The 15172-nt window shown below is 43.6% G+C and overlaps 1 protein-coding gene across 2 annotated transcripts in view; it reads right to left on the reverse strand.

Moving 5' to 3' along the window:
- The window catches only part of ARID1A (AT-rich interaction domain 1A), a 71409-nt gene that overhangs the window by 35108 nt on the left and 21129 nt on the right, over positions 1–15172 (reverse strand). For both annotated transcript variants that reach the window (XM_081217718.1, XM_081217717.1), the window contains exons 2-4: positions 9233–9445; positions 7482–7934; positions 6141–6257 (exon numbers count right to left, since the gene is read on the reverse strand). In XM_081217718.1, the coding sequence (XP_081073844.1) occupies positions 6141–6257; positions 7482–7934; positions 9233–9445 (783 nt within the window). The remainder of the gene's footprint in view (positions 1–6140; positions 6258–7481; positions 7935–9232; positions 9446–15172) is intronic.

Here is a 15172-nt window from a genome sequence, read left to right on the forward strand (position 1 = left end):
TTCCATGGTTTAACTATTAACCACTATGCAGACAACTCTCAAGTTCTATCCAGACTCAGCTCTTACCCAAGTTTCAGTCTCCTATCTCCAACTAGTAACTAAGCATTTGTTTTTCAATATCTCACTATATGGAACTTAACTTCTCCTCAAAAATGAGTTTTCCTATTAACCTTTCTATTTCCGTCAATGAGATCCCCCCACCCCTGCCCCAACCCAGTATACAATATTGTTAAATTTTCCAGCCAGTAGAATGCACTTATTCTCAGTTCTATAGATCCTTTCCTGTGCATCTCACAACTAAGACTAGGTGGTTACGTAAATGAGACAGAGGGGTAGAATTCCACTGAACACCAGAACTATTTCAACGGTTTAACTTATCCCCTTGCTTGCAGACTATCCCCTTTTCAAACTATACTACACACCAATGGATCATTTTTGTAAAACATTAATTTCATCATGTTATTGCCCTAATTACGTATCTGCAGGCCTATGAGATCAGATCCAAATGGCTCACTTATCCCACCAGAGCTCCAGCCCCTGTGATCTAGCTTTCCATCCTGTTTGTTACTCCCCACCCCGGCAAGCCTGATCCTGACCAGCCCTCCTAAGTGTCATCCACACTGCATCCTACCCCCGCCTAGCCTCTGCTCAGGCTGTACTTTCCTTTCCAACCACCCCAATACATCCATACCTACTGCATTCTAACTAAACTTCTGCCATGATGTCTTCCCTCTATTATTTAGACATAAATGGATCACTGAGTTCACCAAGCCCTGATAGCATTCACTGTAACATTCAGGCACACATTCTTCCATCTATTTTACTAATTAAACAGAGGAGGATCCTTGAGGGTTGCAACCATGTCATATTCAGAATCACCAACTTAAGAGTTTAGGTTACCTCAGAAGTCATCAAAGTTCAACCCTTGTCTAATGAGTATTCTGCCTCCTATATGACCACCACAGCAAACAGGGTGCCAGGTTTTACAGGTAAGACAGGGAACTTACCTACTTTTCTTTTCCTTTTTAAAATATCCTCAATCCTCCAGATCACAAAGGAACTTGTATGTCACACTTAGGCTTAAACCTACAGGCAGCAAGTACCCAGAGGTTTTAGAACAATAGTGTAACTTGCCAAGTTTGATTTTTTAAGATGATCACTCTGGTGATTATGTTGAGGACAGACTTGGAAGGAAAAGAAACAGGTCAGGACTCTGTAGCAAAACACCTGGTGAGAGATAATGGGGGCCTGAAAGAAAGGCAATGAGGAAGGACAAGGGATTTAAAAGCCATTTCTGAGGTAGACTAGGATTTGGTGAACAACTTATACAAGGGATCTAGCAATCAGTGCCACAGAGCTGAGAGCTCCCAGGCTGTGCTGGCAACGCAAGGGCTGCCCTAACCTCGGAATAAACTGCAGGGGGCACAGCTGCAGGCAGTCTGTCTCTCCCAAGGTCTCCCCTCCTTCATTTTCAACCCACAGTCTTCCCTCCAGATCATCAAGAGTCAAAGGACAGTGTAAGTCACCACTATTGTTCAAGTTGCCGCTGTGGCTTCCTAGTCTAGTCATTTTTTTCTTCCCTTTTCAAAGGACTACCAAAGCTCATTGTTATTCAAGTATGGTCTTTAGATCTACAGCACCACCTGAGAGCTTCTTAGAAATGCAAATTCTTGGGTCCTACCCCACAACTACTGAATCAGAATCTCTCTGGGTAGAGGTCAGTAATCTTGTTCTAATTGATCTCCAGATGATTCCTAATGCATGCTGAAGTTTGAGAAGCAGTGATATAGCTAACCTCTACCAGATCAAGGCTTTTAATCCTATATCCATTTTGCACCACTGAATGGAAACTCTATCCCAGGTACACTTTCAAGACTAACATGTAAATTTACAAATGCGCTGCAGTAAGAAAAATTTGGGAAGCAATCATTACTCCAAGGAAACCACATACACTTGAATGAATCACTTAAATAGAAGCTTTTCAAGATGCAACTCCAAGTCATTCTCAAAAATGACTATAATCAAAAGTCAGAAACCAATTTACAGATGACTCCCTTACAGATTTTGACCCAAAATAAAGAAAACTGAAGACTTAATGAAACACCTAGAGATTTGCTCACCCACCCCTTACAAGAACCTTCTTTCTTTCTTTCTTTCTTTCTTTTTTTTGGCTGCACTGTGTGGCATGCAGGATCTTATTTCCCCTGACCGGGGATTGAACCGTGCCCCCTGCAATGGAAGCACAGAGTCTTGACCACTGGACCGCCAGCAGGGAAGTCCCAAGAACCTTCTTAACATAAGGTGAAGTGGTAGCTATAAGATAATGACAAACCCCAACCCCACTTCTTCCTAAGGCCACTGTCAGGAAGCACAAATAAATTAATCTATCCTCTAAAATGAAATCTGGGCATTCCCATAACAGTCTGTGATAACCGCCTTGCACTAGCAGTGAAAACAACAATCTGGTAATATGGTCACGCTGTCCCCTGTCAGCCATACACTTTTTGGATGATCAGTGAATCTGCTCAGGTTTATTTGTTCAATGAGTTGGAACCTACTATATGCCAGGCACTATGATGGCATTGAGCAAGACAAAGCAAGTCTACCCTCACTAAGCTTGGAATAAGTAATTGAAATTACCCTTGAGATAAGCACTGACAAGAAGCATGGGCACTAAGATGGTCTATTACAGTAAAGGAACCTGACATAGTTTGGACTAGTGGATCTCTACAGGGGCTGTAAATCAGAATCACCCAGGACAGCTTCTAAGCATACCAAAGCCCAAGCCTCACCCCATATCAAACAAATCAGAACTCTGTGAACCCTGGCCATTGGTTTTAAAAATCATTTGCTTCCCAGGTAATTCTAACATGCAGCCAAGGTAGAAAACCACTGGTTTTGGGTATAATGCAATACGTGTTATAGGCACAGAGGTCAATAATACAATGCCTACCCTCCAGGAGCTTTCTGTCTAGTGGAAAAGACCCAACAATGTAGAAGTATCAGCAAAATACTCTAGCAAGATGGAGCAAAAAACCCTCAGATACAGGATAGTGCTTCTCTGGGCACAAGGCTAGGGAAGTGATCCCATTGGGCTATATAAGGTGCTTTTACCTGTGTCAGCAAGGTTTGGTTTCTAAAGATGGGTACTCAGGCAACTAATTATTTTTTATACCTTTTTGTATACCTTAAATATTGCAGGCTTTTAAAAAAAATAATAAAAACTACCTTTAGGGACTTCACTGGTGGCACAGTGGTTAAGACTCTGTGGTCCCAATGCAGGGGGTCCAGATTCGATCCCTGGTCAGGGAACTAGATCTCACACGCATGCTGCAACTAAGAGTTCACATGCCACAACGAAGGAGCCTGCCTGCCGCAACTAAGACCCAGCACAACCTAATTAATTAATTAATTGATTGATTTAAAAAACTGTCTTTAGTCAGTGAAGGCATCATAGAAGTTATTTAAGCTGAGTTTTGAAGCTTGATTAGGAAGGAGTTTTCTGAGGAAATGATCTTGAAGATGTAGTCTGAAATATGAATGGGAAAAGTTAGGAGGAAAAGTGTATTAGGCAAAGGGAAGACTGTGTGCAAGGGGCTGGAAGCAGAAAAGGCATGGGGCCTTACAGAAACCGAGAGAGGGCAGAGAGTAAAAAAGGATGAAGCAGAGGTTCTCAAAGTGCAATCCTTGGTCTAGCAGCATCAAGAATTTGTTAGAAATGCAAATTATGAGACCTCACTCCAGACCTACTAAATCAGAAAGGGAGGGCGGGGAGGGGGGCGGAGAATAGCCTTCGTAATAATAAGGATTTTGGATTTTATTCTAAGATTAATGAAAAATAATTGAGAGGTTTTAATAGAGGGATAACATAATCAGGATAATAGTAGCTAAATGGTTTGGCATTAATAGCTGAGCAAAAACTCCTCAGAATCTAATTTTTATAATAATCAGGATCAGAAACCATACTGAGCCTTTAAGTCAAGGGTCACAATTGTAATGCCTTTAGGGCTAAGCCGGAAAGGCGAATGGTTGAAAAGAGGGATGTGGAACACTAATGGGGCTGCCCTCCAGTCAGCACAGCATCTGCTCTGGAGCCAAACAAACACGTGCTGAGTGGAGGGATTCACAGGCGAACTTCAGGTTCCCTTAACACTCCTGCTTAAGAAAGGAGTGGGCCCCTTGCAGGGAATCCAGCCTTTTCCCTTCTTCAGATGTGACTATTTCCCCAGCCTGGCTAGGCAAATCTGGCATTAAACCAAAATTTTGAAGAGTAAACCACCTTTTGTTTCTTTGTCCAAGTAGCAGAGGGATAAAAAGCAATTCAACAAACAAGATGCCAATAACCCAGCCTGCTCACCTCTCACATGGAGCTTCTACTACAAAGCAAATGACCCATTTGTATGAATCTACAGTAGAAGCCTGAACTTGGGAATGCTCCTTGTGATAGGCTAACCCAGGAACAACCCTCTCCTGGGCCCAAGAGGCTACCAGTGTCTTCACTTCAGAAGGTCAAATCAAGCTCTTGGATTCAACAGTATAAGGCTCTCAACCCTTAAAAGACACACTACATGTTTGTATGCTAGGTTTCTCAGGACTAAAAACTATCAAATACAGGCCAATCAAAAGGTCACTAGAAACAAGCAGAAACTTTTTGATGAGGAGCAACTTACAGCACTGGTAGAAATCCACCAATTTGGATTCTTGCCACAATAGTACCTCACCCAGATTTAGCCACAGACCATAGATGATGAGGGAGTGGTTACACAGTTCTGACTGAATCAGGTTAAAAAGCACATTCCAGTGAAGTTCAGGATGCAGAAAAGGATTGCAACAGACATTAATGAGAAGGGAACAAAGAGTGATTGCCTTATTCAGACATTTCCTCCCCCAGTTCCTCAGCTGAGAAAGCCAACAGTCTCAGAAGTCCCATCTGACAATAGCTATTCATCCTGGCCTGGGAAGCCTGAATTACAGGTGCTGAGGGACTCCACAGACCTTGCCCTGCTAAGGTTATGGCTCAGAGATCTTCAGGGGAAGCCATGGAGGCTTCATGATGAAGTGAGCTCCTGCCTCCCACCTATTCCTTAAAGATCCCAAAACCATTTTCTCCAAAGTCAGAATAAATGAAGAGACAAGCTTCAAATCCAAGTAGAATCAAAATTTCAAAAGAATCTTATTTGCACCTGTGGCTGAATTTCCATTTCCTAAACTGAAGCCACATTTGTAATGAAGGGTTTGCTACCTGCAGTCTTACTAGATTTCAGAACACCCCATTTTACTCCTGTGCCCAGCCTAAGTGACTTGCCTACGTGTAGTGGCAGAGCTAAGACCAAAGGTAAATGTTCCCAGAACCAGCCTACTATTTAATAGTTGGTGTTAACTGCCTTTGAGTATCAAGTATAGTCCCTCTAAGATGATGATGATAACAGCTGACATTTATGGAGCACCTACAAGCACCAGGACTCTCTTTATATTAACTTATTTAATATTAACCTCTCCATGAAGTGGGTACTTAAGAGTTTCATTTTACAGATGCAAAAACTAAGGCATGGAGAGGTTAAGTGACTTGCTCAAGGATCCAGAGTTAGCGGCAGAGTCAAAATGCAGACCCAGGAACTCTGAGTGTAGAGCCCATGCTCTTAATCAGCAGACCACACTGTCTTTCTCAGGATACTGTCAGTCCATTCTATAAACACTAATCAAGCATCTGGGCACCAAAAACTCTACTAGACAAAAGCACCTATTCACACAAAACAACAACTAGAAAATCTGCTTTTACTCGGCCATGCTCAATGTGGCAATCCATGCTGAATGCACCCCAGATCCTACCTCCTAGCTTACCGCTCAGACAAACACCTAAAAGTTAAGCCCTCAAAAGTAAGATGAACAAACAAAAAAACTTTAAAAGTGTTTAGATCTCTAAACAGAGATCACACACATATTCCTCCCTGGGCAGGCAACCAAAACAGACATTCTATAAGGTCAGTCCATAAATTCCTATTCAGAATTTTGAGTCTGAATTCAAGGAATAGCTCATCATTCATTTAGCTCAATACCACCAAAACATCCAATCAGAAACTGGTTTTCTTTGTTTTTCTCTCTGCCCGCATCACCTTTTAGAGGATGGCAGAAATACTCACAGGCAAGCTTGAAGGTCTTGACTGAAGACTCAGGTTCATATCTTCTTGCCCTCCCTTACTGGAGGTCATTGAGGGGGCTGAGGATGCCTGAGACCCAAATGAATCTTGAGATAACTCCTAAAACAAGAAAAACAAAAGCTGTGAGAGCTTGGTATTGATAAACCAGGCAAGCTTGCTTCATGATGAAAGGCCTGAGACTCTCTTCAACAGGGGAAGCTAGGTGTGAGAGACTGCCCATCACACACAATATTATCCAAAGGCAGAAAAAAACAAGTTGTGGCTCTTAAGAATGTCAACAGTGGGGCTTCCCTGGTGGCGCAGTGGTTCAGAGGCCGCCTGCCCATGCAGAGGACACGGGTTCGTACCCCGGTCTAGGAGGATCCCACATACCGTGGGGCAGCTGGGCCCGTGAGCCATGGCCACTGAGCCTACGCATCCGGAGCCTGTGCTCTGCAATGGGAGAGGCCACAACAGTGAGAGGCCCGCGTACAGAAGAAAAAAAAAAAAAAAAGAATGTCAACAGTGGACCTAAGACTCTCTGATGGCACTCTTGACCATTTATCACCACCCACAGAAAGCTGTTACTTGGGGATAAATGCTAAAGTCTAGCTAACTACAAGTTATATCTATCAAGGAGTGAGACCACCTGATTCAAAAACACCAACAAAAAACTCATGCTAGGACCTCTGCATTAAAATGAGTACTGCTTCCTTTAAAGATATTTATTCCAACAATGCCACCAATGCACAAAATCTTTAATGGACCTGTCATCACTCAGTCATTCTCCTCTTTTTGCTCCTTAAAGAATAAAGCCCAAATTGTTATTTTTAGACTTTATCACCTACCTTGTTCATAGACATGGCTACAGATGAATTTTAGCTATTTCCCAAAATCAAATCCACTCTCAAAAAAATAAGAGATTTACTAACACTGAGACTATTCTAAAGAATGTGATGTCAGCTCTGACAGCAACTTCAAATGAAGGGCTCCAAAATATTTTGAGCAATAGCAGAATGGAATGGCAGTTGGATGAATGTACAGTACAGCCTCCCAAAGCGACTGTTTTAACAAAGACCAAACTAACTTGGATGCTCAAGTTCTGAATTCTGAGTTAAAAAAAAAAAGAAAAAAAAAATCAGTCCCATTATCTTTATTTCTTTTCTGCCTATGCAACTTTCCATTGCCCTATTTCATGAGTATGGAGAGCTACAGGTTTTTATGCAGGTATATCTTTATTAGTTTCAATTAGAGAACCAATTTTGTATGGCCAAGTTCTCATGACACCAGCCCCCAAAGTCTGCGGTCACACGTAGGGAAGGGCATGAGGAAGGGGCCTCTTACCTGTGGTGGAGGGAAGCGCTGCTGAGAATAGGCAGTTTGCTGTGACTGCTGAGACTGGGGCTGAGGGTACGCAGCCTGCTGGGAAAGCGTCGAGGATGCTGGCTGCTGAGGTGGCGGCTGCTGGTAAGGAGACTGTGCCTGCGGCTGTGAGTAGGGGGGCTGGCTCTGGGGGTGCTGCTGGGTGGTGGACTGCTGGGTGGGGTACGGGGTTGGGGACTGCTGATGGGGAGGCTGGGATGGCTGCTGGGAATACGGAGGCTGAGAGGACTGGAGCTGCGGTGGCTGAGACTGAGGCTGCTGCTGATATGAAGGCTGGGCGTGAGGGGTCTGGGATGGCGGCTGCTGGGAGTAGGGCTGCTGCTGCTGCTGGGGGTGAGGGCTTTGCTGGTTGTAATATGGAGCCTGGCCCTGCTGACCATACCCGCTGGGGCCTGGCTGTCCATAAGGTGGAATCTGTAAAAGGAAAGGATACTTTTAGCACTGACCCTTCTGGATGAAGAAAGGTGATTATGTCAGAAGCCATGCCCTGAAGATGGGTATAAAAAGCCGGCAAGCCAAGCCTCACATTTAGAAGGCCCAGGGTTTTCCTACCAACCCTGTTAAACTGAGCCAGGAAGGACAGCCAGGCTGGGTTCCTAGTTGGTTTGTTCTTAAGTGGACTACATTCATTCGCAGAAAATTTACACTATTTAATAAAAATCTGGTCAACTTACAAGAGTTCAAGAACAGCTGTTTTCACCAATGAGTCTACTCTTTTTATCATGGCCTAGACTGTTTTTATAAGTACTAGGAATCTGTATCCTAGCCACAACCAAGAGTCAAGAGCAGCCTGGCTCAGCCGACTGAAAACCTAGGGTTTAGTAATCCAGATGGTATGCCAATCACTAAACTACACTGGTTCTCTTTTTCATTTAGTCTTCATTCAAAAAGTATCTGACAGCCTACTTGCTTACTTGTACCAGGCACTACTCTAGGCACCAGGGACACATCTGGCAAAAAGGAGGGGAAAAAAAAGACCAATAATATCCTTCCCAACTCTCCTCCATCTTCTCATTGAAAAAAAAAAGTGATTTTATATAAGGGCATACTTTGCTTTCAAGTCTTAGAAGTAAAGTTACGTCTTATATTCTAACCCTCACCATTTTCAGTATGAGTATCACTCACATATAAATGGTAGAAAATGCTGTCAAAACAAAAAATGGCAATAAAAAGATGATGGTGCGGATGGTCAGATAAAAGGAGATGAGTAAAATCTTAACATGTGCAATAGCACTGTTAGCATCTTTACTGTTCAATCTTCCCTTTTCCTGCTACTCCCAGTCCCTCCTAAACATTCACTTTAAACCAGACAGCTGTATGTTGAAGGCCTTGAGAACATGAAGGGCCTCCTCTCTCCCCAGGGCACATGGTATGAGTGGTTTTTCTTGGTAGCAGTGGATTGGTGCTCAGCCACTGCCGTTTTCTTTCTTCCCACTTCCTTCAGAGATCACCATTCAGTGGGTACAAGCAGGCCAGCCAGGTCAAAGAAGACAGATACGTATAGCAGGTGGCCAGGGAGCAGTTTTCCTTCAAGCATACATGCGATGGTGACCACAACCTTGGCCTTGTACGTAGCACAGTGAAACTAACTGAGTCAGTTGGCCTATGTTCCTTTCAAGAGGTTTGGAAGCCAAAGACACATTCTGATTCTATAGCTGAAGACCAGATCTTGGACAGCAACAAGGATTAAGGTAATCGGAGTCAACATCTACCTGCTGTGCATAAGAGAGGCCGCCCATGGTACTCTGCGCTCGGCCCTGCATGGTCATCGGGTACCGCTGCGGGGTCTGGGACCCATATGGCTGCCCTGGGTACCCATGTCCTTGCTGCGGTCCTGATGGAGGTCCCTGTTGTTGCGAGTATGGGTTAGTCCCGCCATATGGCTGAGGTCTCATCTTGCCCATCTGATCCATTGGACTGGATGGCTACAAAATAAAGAGCATTTCATTAACCTGAAGCTTTGATGTCCTCTAGCCAAAATGAACACAAAACTTGGCAAACAGGTCTGTATACCACAGAGGAAAACAGTTACTATGAAATAAAGTAATGGTATAGACCCGGTAACTCTTGAGCAAGTCATTTAACCTTCCTCAGAACCTTGATTTTGTCATATGTAAAATGGAAACACCACCAGTTTGTGAAAGCATCTTCTAAGCTATATACTACTTTATAAGTGTGGTACTACTTGAGATCCAAGGAACGGGCCAGGTGTGGAGCAATGAATACACGTACTCTATGGTACAGAAAAATGAGAACAAAGGCCCTTCAGCTGGGAGGGGATGGTGCTGCTATACTCTGCCGTGATCCTGTTCAATAACACCAAAACTGATGCTTTAATACTGTGGTAGGGAATTCAAATACACAAGCATCTAGATGTTTTTATTCTTTAAATAGTGGAAACTTATTTCCTTGCACATCCAGAGCCCATTTGTGCTATGGCACGAGGACTTAAATTTATGCTTTCTTCCAACTGGGTATCATAGCTAAGTTACAATTGTTGAGGGAATTGTGACCCTGAATTTACTTAGAGCCTTGTACAACTCAACTGAAAAGTTCACCTCCTTTAATATTCAAGAGCTTGAGGGTGTAAAGCAGGTAGAGATTATGTCTCTCTAAAAAACAAGATGCAGAGGTACCAATAATGGAACCTCAAAGCTCATAGGTATTTGGCTACAAACATAACTTCCAGCTCTTTGTGGTGCAACAGGATCAGTCAACTCATTCACTTTCTGACATAATTTTATCTTATTGGAGCTACGCAGAACAGAGGCCCAGCACACTTTCCCCTCCCAGAGATGCCTACCTATATCTATTGGTGGTGAGAAGGGAAGGAGGGAGTACCTCTAAGCACTTAAATAGATACACCCAAGTTGCCGAGTAGGCCTGCACCTGACGTAAAACTTGAAAACTGAATCTTAAATTGGGGATGGGGAGTAGATATTAAGGAATTCAGTGGTTCTCAAACTTCAGAATGCATCAGAATCACCCGGAGGGCTTGTTAAAACGCACACTGCTGGGACCCATCCCCAGAGTATGATTCTGTAGGCTGAGGGGTGGGCCTAAGATATGCGTTTATAGCAGTTCCCAGGTGATATTGATGCTGCTGGTCCAGGGACCACCATACTTTAAGAACCACTGGCCTGGATTACACCTGGGGTCCCTTCTGGTTCTATTATTCTATAATTAATAAATTATTCTAACCTTAAAAAAACAACAACACAAACTCCTCCAAAATAAGGGGAGGGGAACACTCAAACAATTGGTTCTCTGTACATATATATATATATATATATATACACACACACACACACACTTTTTTTTTTTTTTTTGCAGCACACTACCTAAGTGTTTTATAATAATGAGGAAGTCGAGCTGCCATGAGGAAAATGGATAAGATAAAAAGCCACAGAGACTATTCTTCTAAATACTAACCGAAAAAAAGCAGAAACAAAGAAACAAAGTTCTCTCTTAGGCTGCAGCTGAAATCTCACCTTAAAAGGTTAACAATGAAACCTCCCAAGTTTCTAAGCTACGAGAATCATAGTAAAACCGTGTCCCAAATCACTACTACATGTCAATATTATTAAAGTGCTATTTCCAACAATCATAACAAAACAATTTTTGCCCAGACCTGCCTCTGTATCAGAAGCTCCAATAACGTTCCCGATCATAACTTAGGAGCCACGTGGATTCTTTTGGGCCTGTTTAGGAAGTTCAAATTCAACAACCGAACTAGTGAGTAAGAAATAGCATGTGGTCTTCTCCAGATACACCTGGCAATGGAGCCAAAACATCGCCATTCTCTCCTACAAAGAGCTCAGGGGCTTACACAGCCACGTCATGCCGCAAATAACAAGGAGATCCTCATCTTATCCTAGACTGCAGCTGCTGTCCATGTGGCCCCCAGGTGAAGAGACTACATTTGATGAACAGAGACCAGCCCACTCTGGGCATCTCTGTCAGTCTAGATCTCCTCAACACACAAGGGACAGTCATTACCATGGTTACTATGGAGCTTCTAGAGCAGCAGCTATTAACTACAGATCAGATGTGAGAAGCTTCACGAATGCCTGGGCCTCTCCCTAGAGATTCCAATTTAGTGGGTCTAGAAAGGCTTGGGCTCCCTCCCCCTAAATCCCTTAAGATCCTTGGATGATTGGCGGGGTGGGGGGGTGCAATGCATAGCTTGCGGGATCTTAGTTCTTAGTTCCCCAACCAGGGATTGAACCCAGGCCACGGCAGTGAAAGCGCCGAGTCCCAACCACTGGACTGCCAGGAAATTCCCTAGTTCTAATGTATATTACTAGCTGAGAACCAGTGATCTAGAGAAACACTGCCCAATAAAATTTTCTGTGTTGTGTGACTATTAAGTACTTGAAATATGCCTAGTGTGACTGAGGAACTGAATTCTTTTTATTTACTTTTAATTAAATTCAAATAACCACATGTAGCTGGTGGTTATATTGGATTGCACAGTTCTAGAGCAACACTCACAGATCATTTTCACCTCTCCCTGCTCAACAACAGCCCCAAACTTCCTACCTACTACATCATGTACAGTATCAAACAGAAAGAGCAAAGAAAGTAATAAATCGACAGACTTGGGTTCAAATCCTAACTCTTATCACTGTCTGACCTTGAGCACATCAATTCTTTAACTAAAATGCACATAACTGGGGCTTCTCAGGGGACGCAGTGGTTAAGAATCCACCTGCCAATGCAGGGGACACGGGTTCAAGCCCTGGTCCAGGAAGATCCCACATGCTGCGGAGCAACTAAGCCCGTGCGTCACAACTACTGAGCCTGTGCTCTAGAGCCCACGTGCCACAACTACTGAAGCCCGTGCGCCTAGAGCCCGTGCTCCGCAACAAGAGAAGCCCGCGCACCGCGACGAAGAGTAGCCCCCGCTCACTGCAACTAGAGAAAGCCCACGAGCACCATGAAAGACCCAACACAGCCAAAAAACAAAAACAAAAACAAAAAACATAAAATGCACATAACACACTTCACACAGTGCCTGGTACTTAAACGCCCAATGAATAGTAGCTATTATCAATAACGATAAATAATGCTTCTGCCTGGCTCTAAAGTGTGCCACAGTGCTCCGGTTCTACGCATTTTTCAGCCTCATGCCAGACTTCCCATATGTCCAGCTCTACGCAATAGTACCCTGCCCTGCCCTCCTGTCCACAATGGCTTCCACCAGCAGAAACCCAACCCTTCAACATGAAGCCACTTCCCACTTCTTTAGCACATTCTGTTCTTTCACACTTCTAAATGTCCTATTGTAAAAGCAGTCAGAATCATAGGTTTAGCACTTAGTTGTCCAGCTAACTGACTGCATCTCTCGAGACTAAGTTCTCGGAAATCGGAGATCAGGTATTTCATCTTCAAAGTCCCCCCAAAGACCCCAAGTGCAGAACTAGGGCTCAGGAACTTCACTGTGCCCGGCTGCCCTACTTTAAGAAGTGGGTAGGGGATACTATGGGAAGAAAGCCTAGATTAAACCACCTATCCAAAGGGCCAGGGACACCCCTAAACCCTAAACCAGGTTATGACTTTGAGGGCAGAAAAAAATGGGGACTGAACTGAAAAAGCAAAGGGGAGGGTAGAACAAACAGTCGCAGAAGAATGAGCACACCTCTGAGGAGACTCTTAAGTGCCATCCTCAAGTGCCTCTCTCCTATAACCAGAGAGGTCTTCAAACCACACAGGCATCCACAAACACACTGCTTAGAAACAAAAGGCTAAAGGCAAGTTATTGCCCCCTACCCGCCACCCCCGCCCCATCTCTCACATCAGGGTGCCTGCACTCCCAATTGAGGACAGCTACTAAAGGGTTCAAGTTAACTTTAGAAATTCCTTGCAGACTAAAAATAAATGCAAGTTAAAAAAATTCTTATTCTAAAAAATGAAATTAAGACATTTCCCTTTCCTGGACATCAGATTTCTGACCCCTTCCCTTCACTAAAGGGTTATAATAAACGGAATACACAGCTTAGCAAGTAAAATACATTCAGTTCAACCAGATTACTCTGGTCTCATGTCAAAGTTAAACATCTGCTCATATCAGAAGGGGAGGTAGGCAGGGACTGAACTCACACTTCTGACATTTAAAACCATTGTGAAAGATTTGTAATTTGCAGTTATAGATGAAATGTCATCTTCCAATCTTTCATAACAGAGAAGGGGCCTTAAATCTTCACTAATCAGTTTTTTGGGAAAGTAGCAATTTCAGACCAGAAAAAGCCCTACTACATACAAGATAGAAAAGCCAGTATCAGCAGTCTGCAGGCACCAAGGAAAAGGCAGAGGATGGGAAACACCAAAGAGCCAGAGATTCCACTCTGGGAAAGACAGAGAGGAAATCCCTTCAATGGGAAACCACAGGAGTAGATTACTGTGATTACACTTCAAAAGCAAAGGCTCTGCCACAAAGACACATAATTGAGAGGAAAATGCTGCCCCCTTGATCAGGGAAGTCAGGCCCCCTGCTATATACTCTCCTGCATTCATAAAAAATAAAAATAAAAAAGAGGAAAAGAGCCATAAGAAAACCCCCATCTCTATTCACCACTTATCTCTTTCCAGATCACTGGACGTGTTACAAACTGCCTGCCAAATGAAATGCATCAAAAGTTGCAGTTTCCCTAGGCATCAAAGGCAACGATGCCTAGCAGGCTGGTCCCTTTGAATATATTCAGAACAAACAGCTTACAGACTAACCACTTGCACAGAGTTTCCCTGCTCTAAGCAAATGGAATTAAAAGCCCCTCCAGATCAGAGGGCTAATGGAATCCCTTACAACTTCTTATTGCACCAAGGAAAGCCATAACGACCTAAGGGGTTGCTGAGATATAACACACTGGACTTCAAATTCTCCAACTTCTGATCACAACTGATTGAGAAGAGAGCAGAGAAGGCGGGGCCAGGGACTCCAACTTCAAAGTGAGAGATACTGTTCACCGAAATGCACCACACCACATGCAGTGGCACCAGGAAAGAGAAACTTCTTAATTTTCTTGAAATAAAAGTCCAACTGAGGAAAGTTCCAGGCTTCAGTCCCAATCCAAAGATGCAGAAAGGAAGTGACCGTGTGGCAAACCAAAGGAGCAAGATTTGGTACCCAAGGACCAGCAAGAACATGACTGGAGAGAGATGGACTGGGCTGCCAAAAATGTGTCCATCAGAAAGCAGAAGTATTGACTACCACTTGTCCTGTCACCCTAAATGCCAACTAGTTGAGGCCAGTAGAAACCTAGAATATTATTTCTTACTCATTGCGCTTTCAATTTATTCCTGGCCAGATTTGTTGTATGACTTTTAATAATAACAATAAAAAAAAGCATCCCAGGCTCTTTAACCAAAAGAACCACCTAATTGATTCCCACAGTAATTAACCTGCATTTTACCTCAGAGAGCGGTAGTTAAGGAAGTCGGCACTGCTATTTATAACTCATCTCAAATTGAGGGCAGACTGCCTAAAATCTAACACATCCCAGCTGTACTCCTGTTTGAACTGGGGCCAAGGGAATTTTTTAAAGCAATCTTGGCACCGAATGAATGACACCAACAGTATGAGAGCTCGAGCGGTTGTGTTGTGGTGACGTAGCACTGGAGGTGGAATGGGAGGGGGCCAGTGTACTGTGATC

This window comes from Mesoplodon bidens (genome assembly GCF_964165515.1).
Source record: "Mesoplodon bidens genome assembly, chromosome: 2".
NCBI classification, from domain to species: domain Eukaryota; kingdom Metazoa; phylum Chordata; class Mammalia; order Artiodactyla; family Ziphiidae; genus Mesoplodon; species Mesoplodon bidens.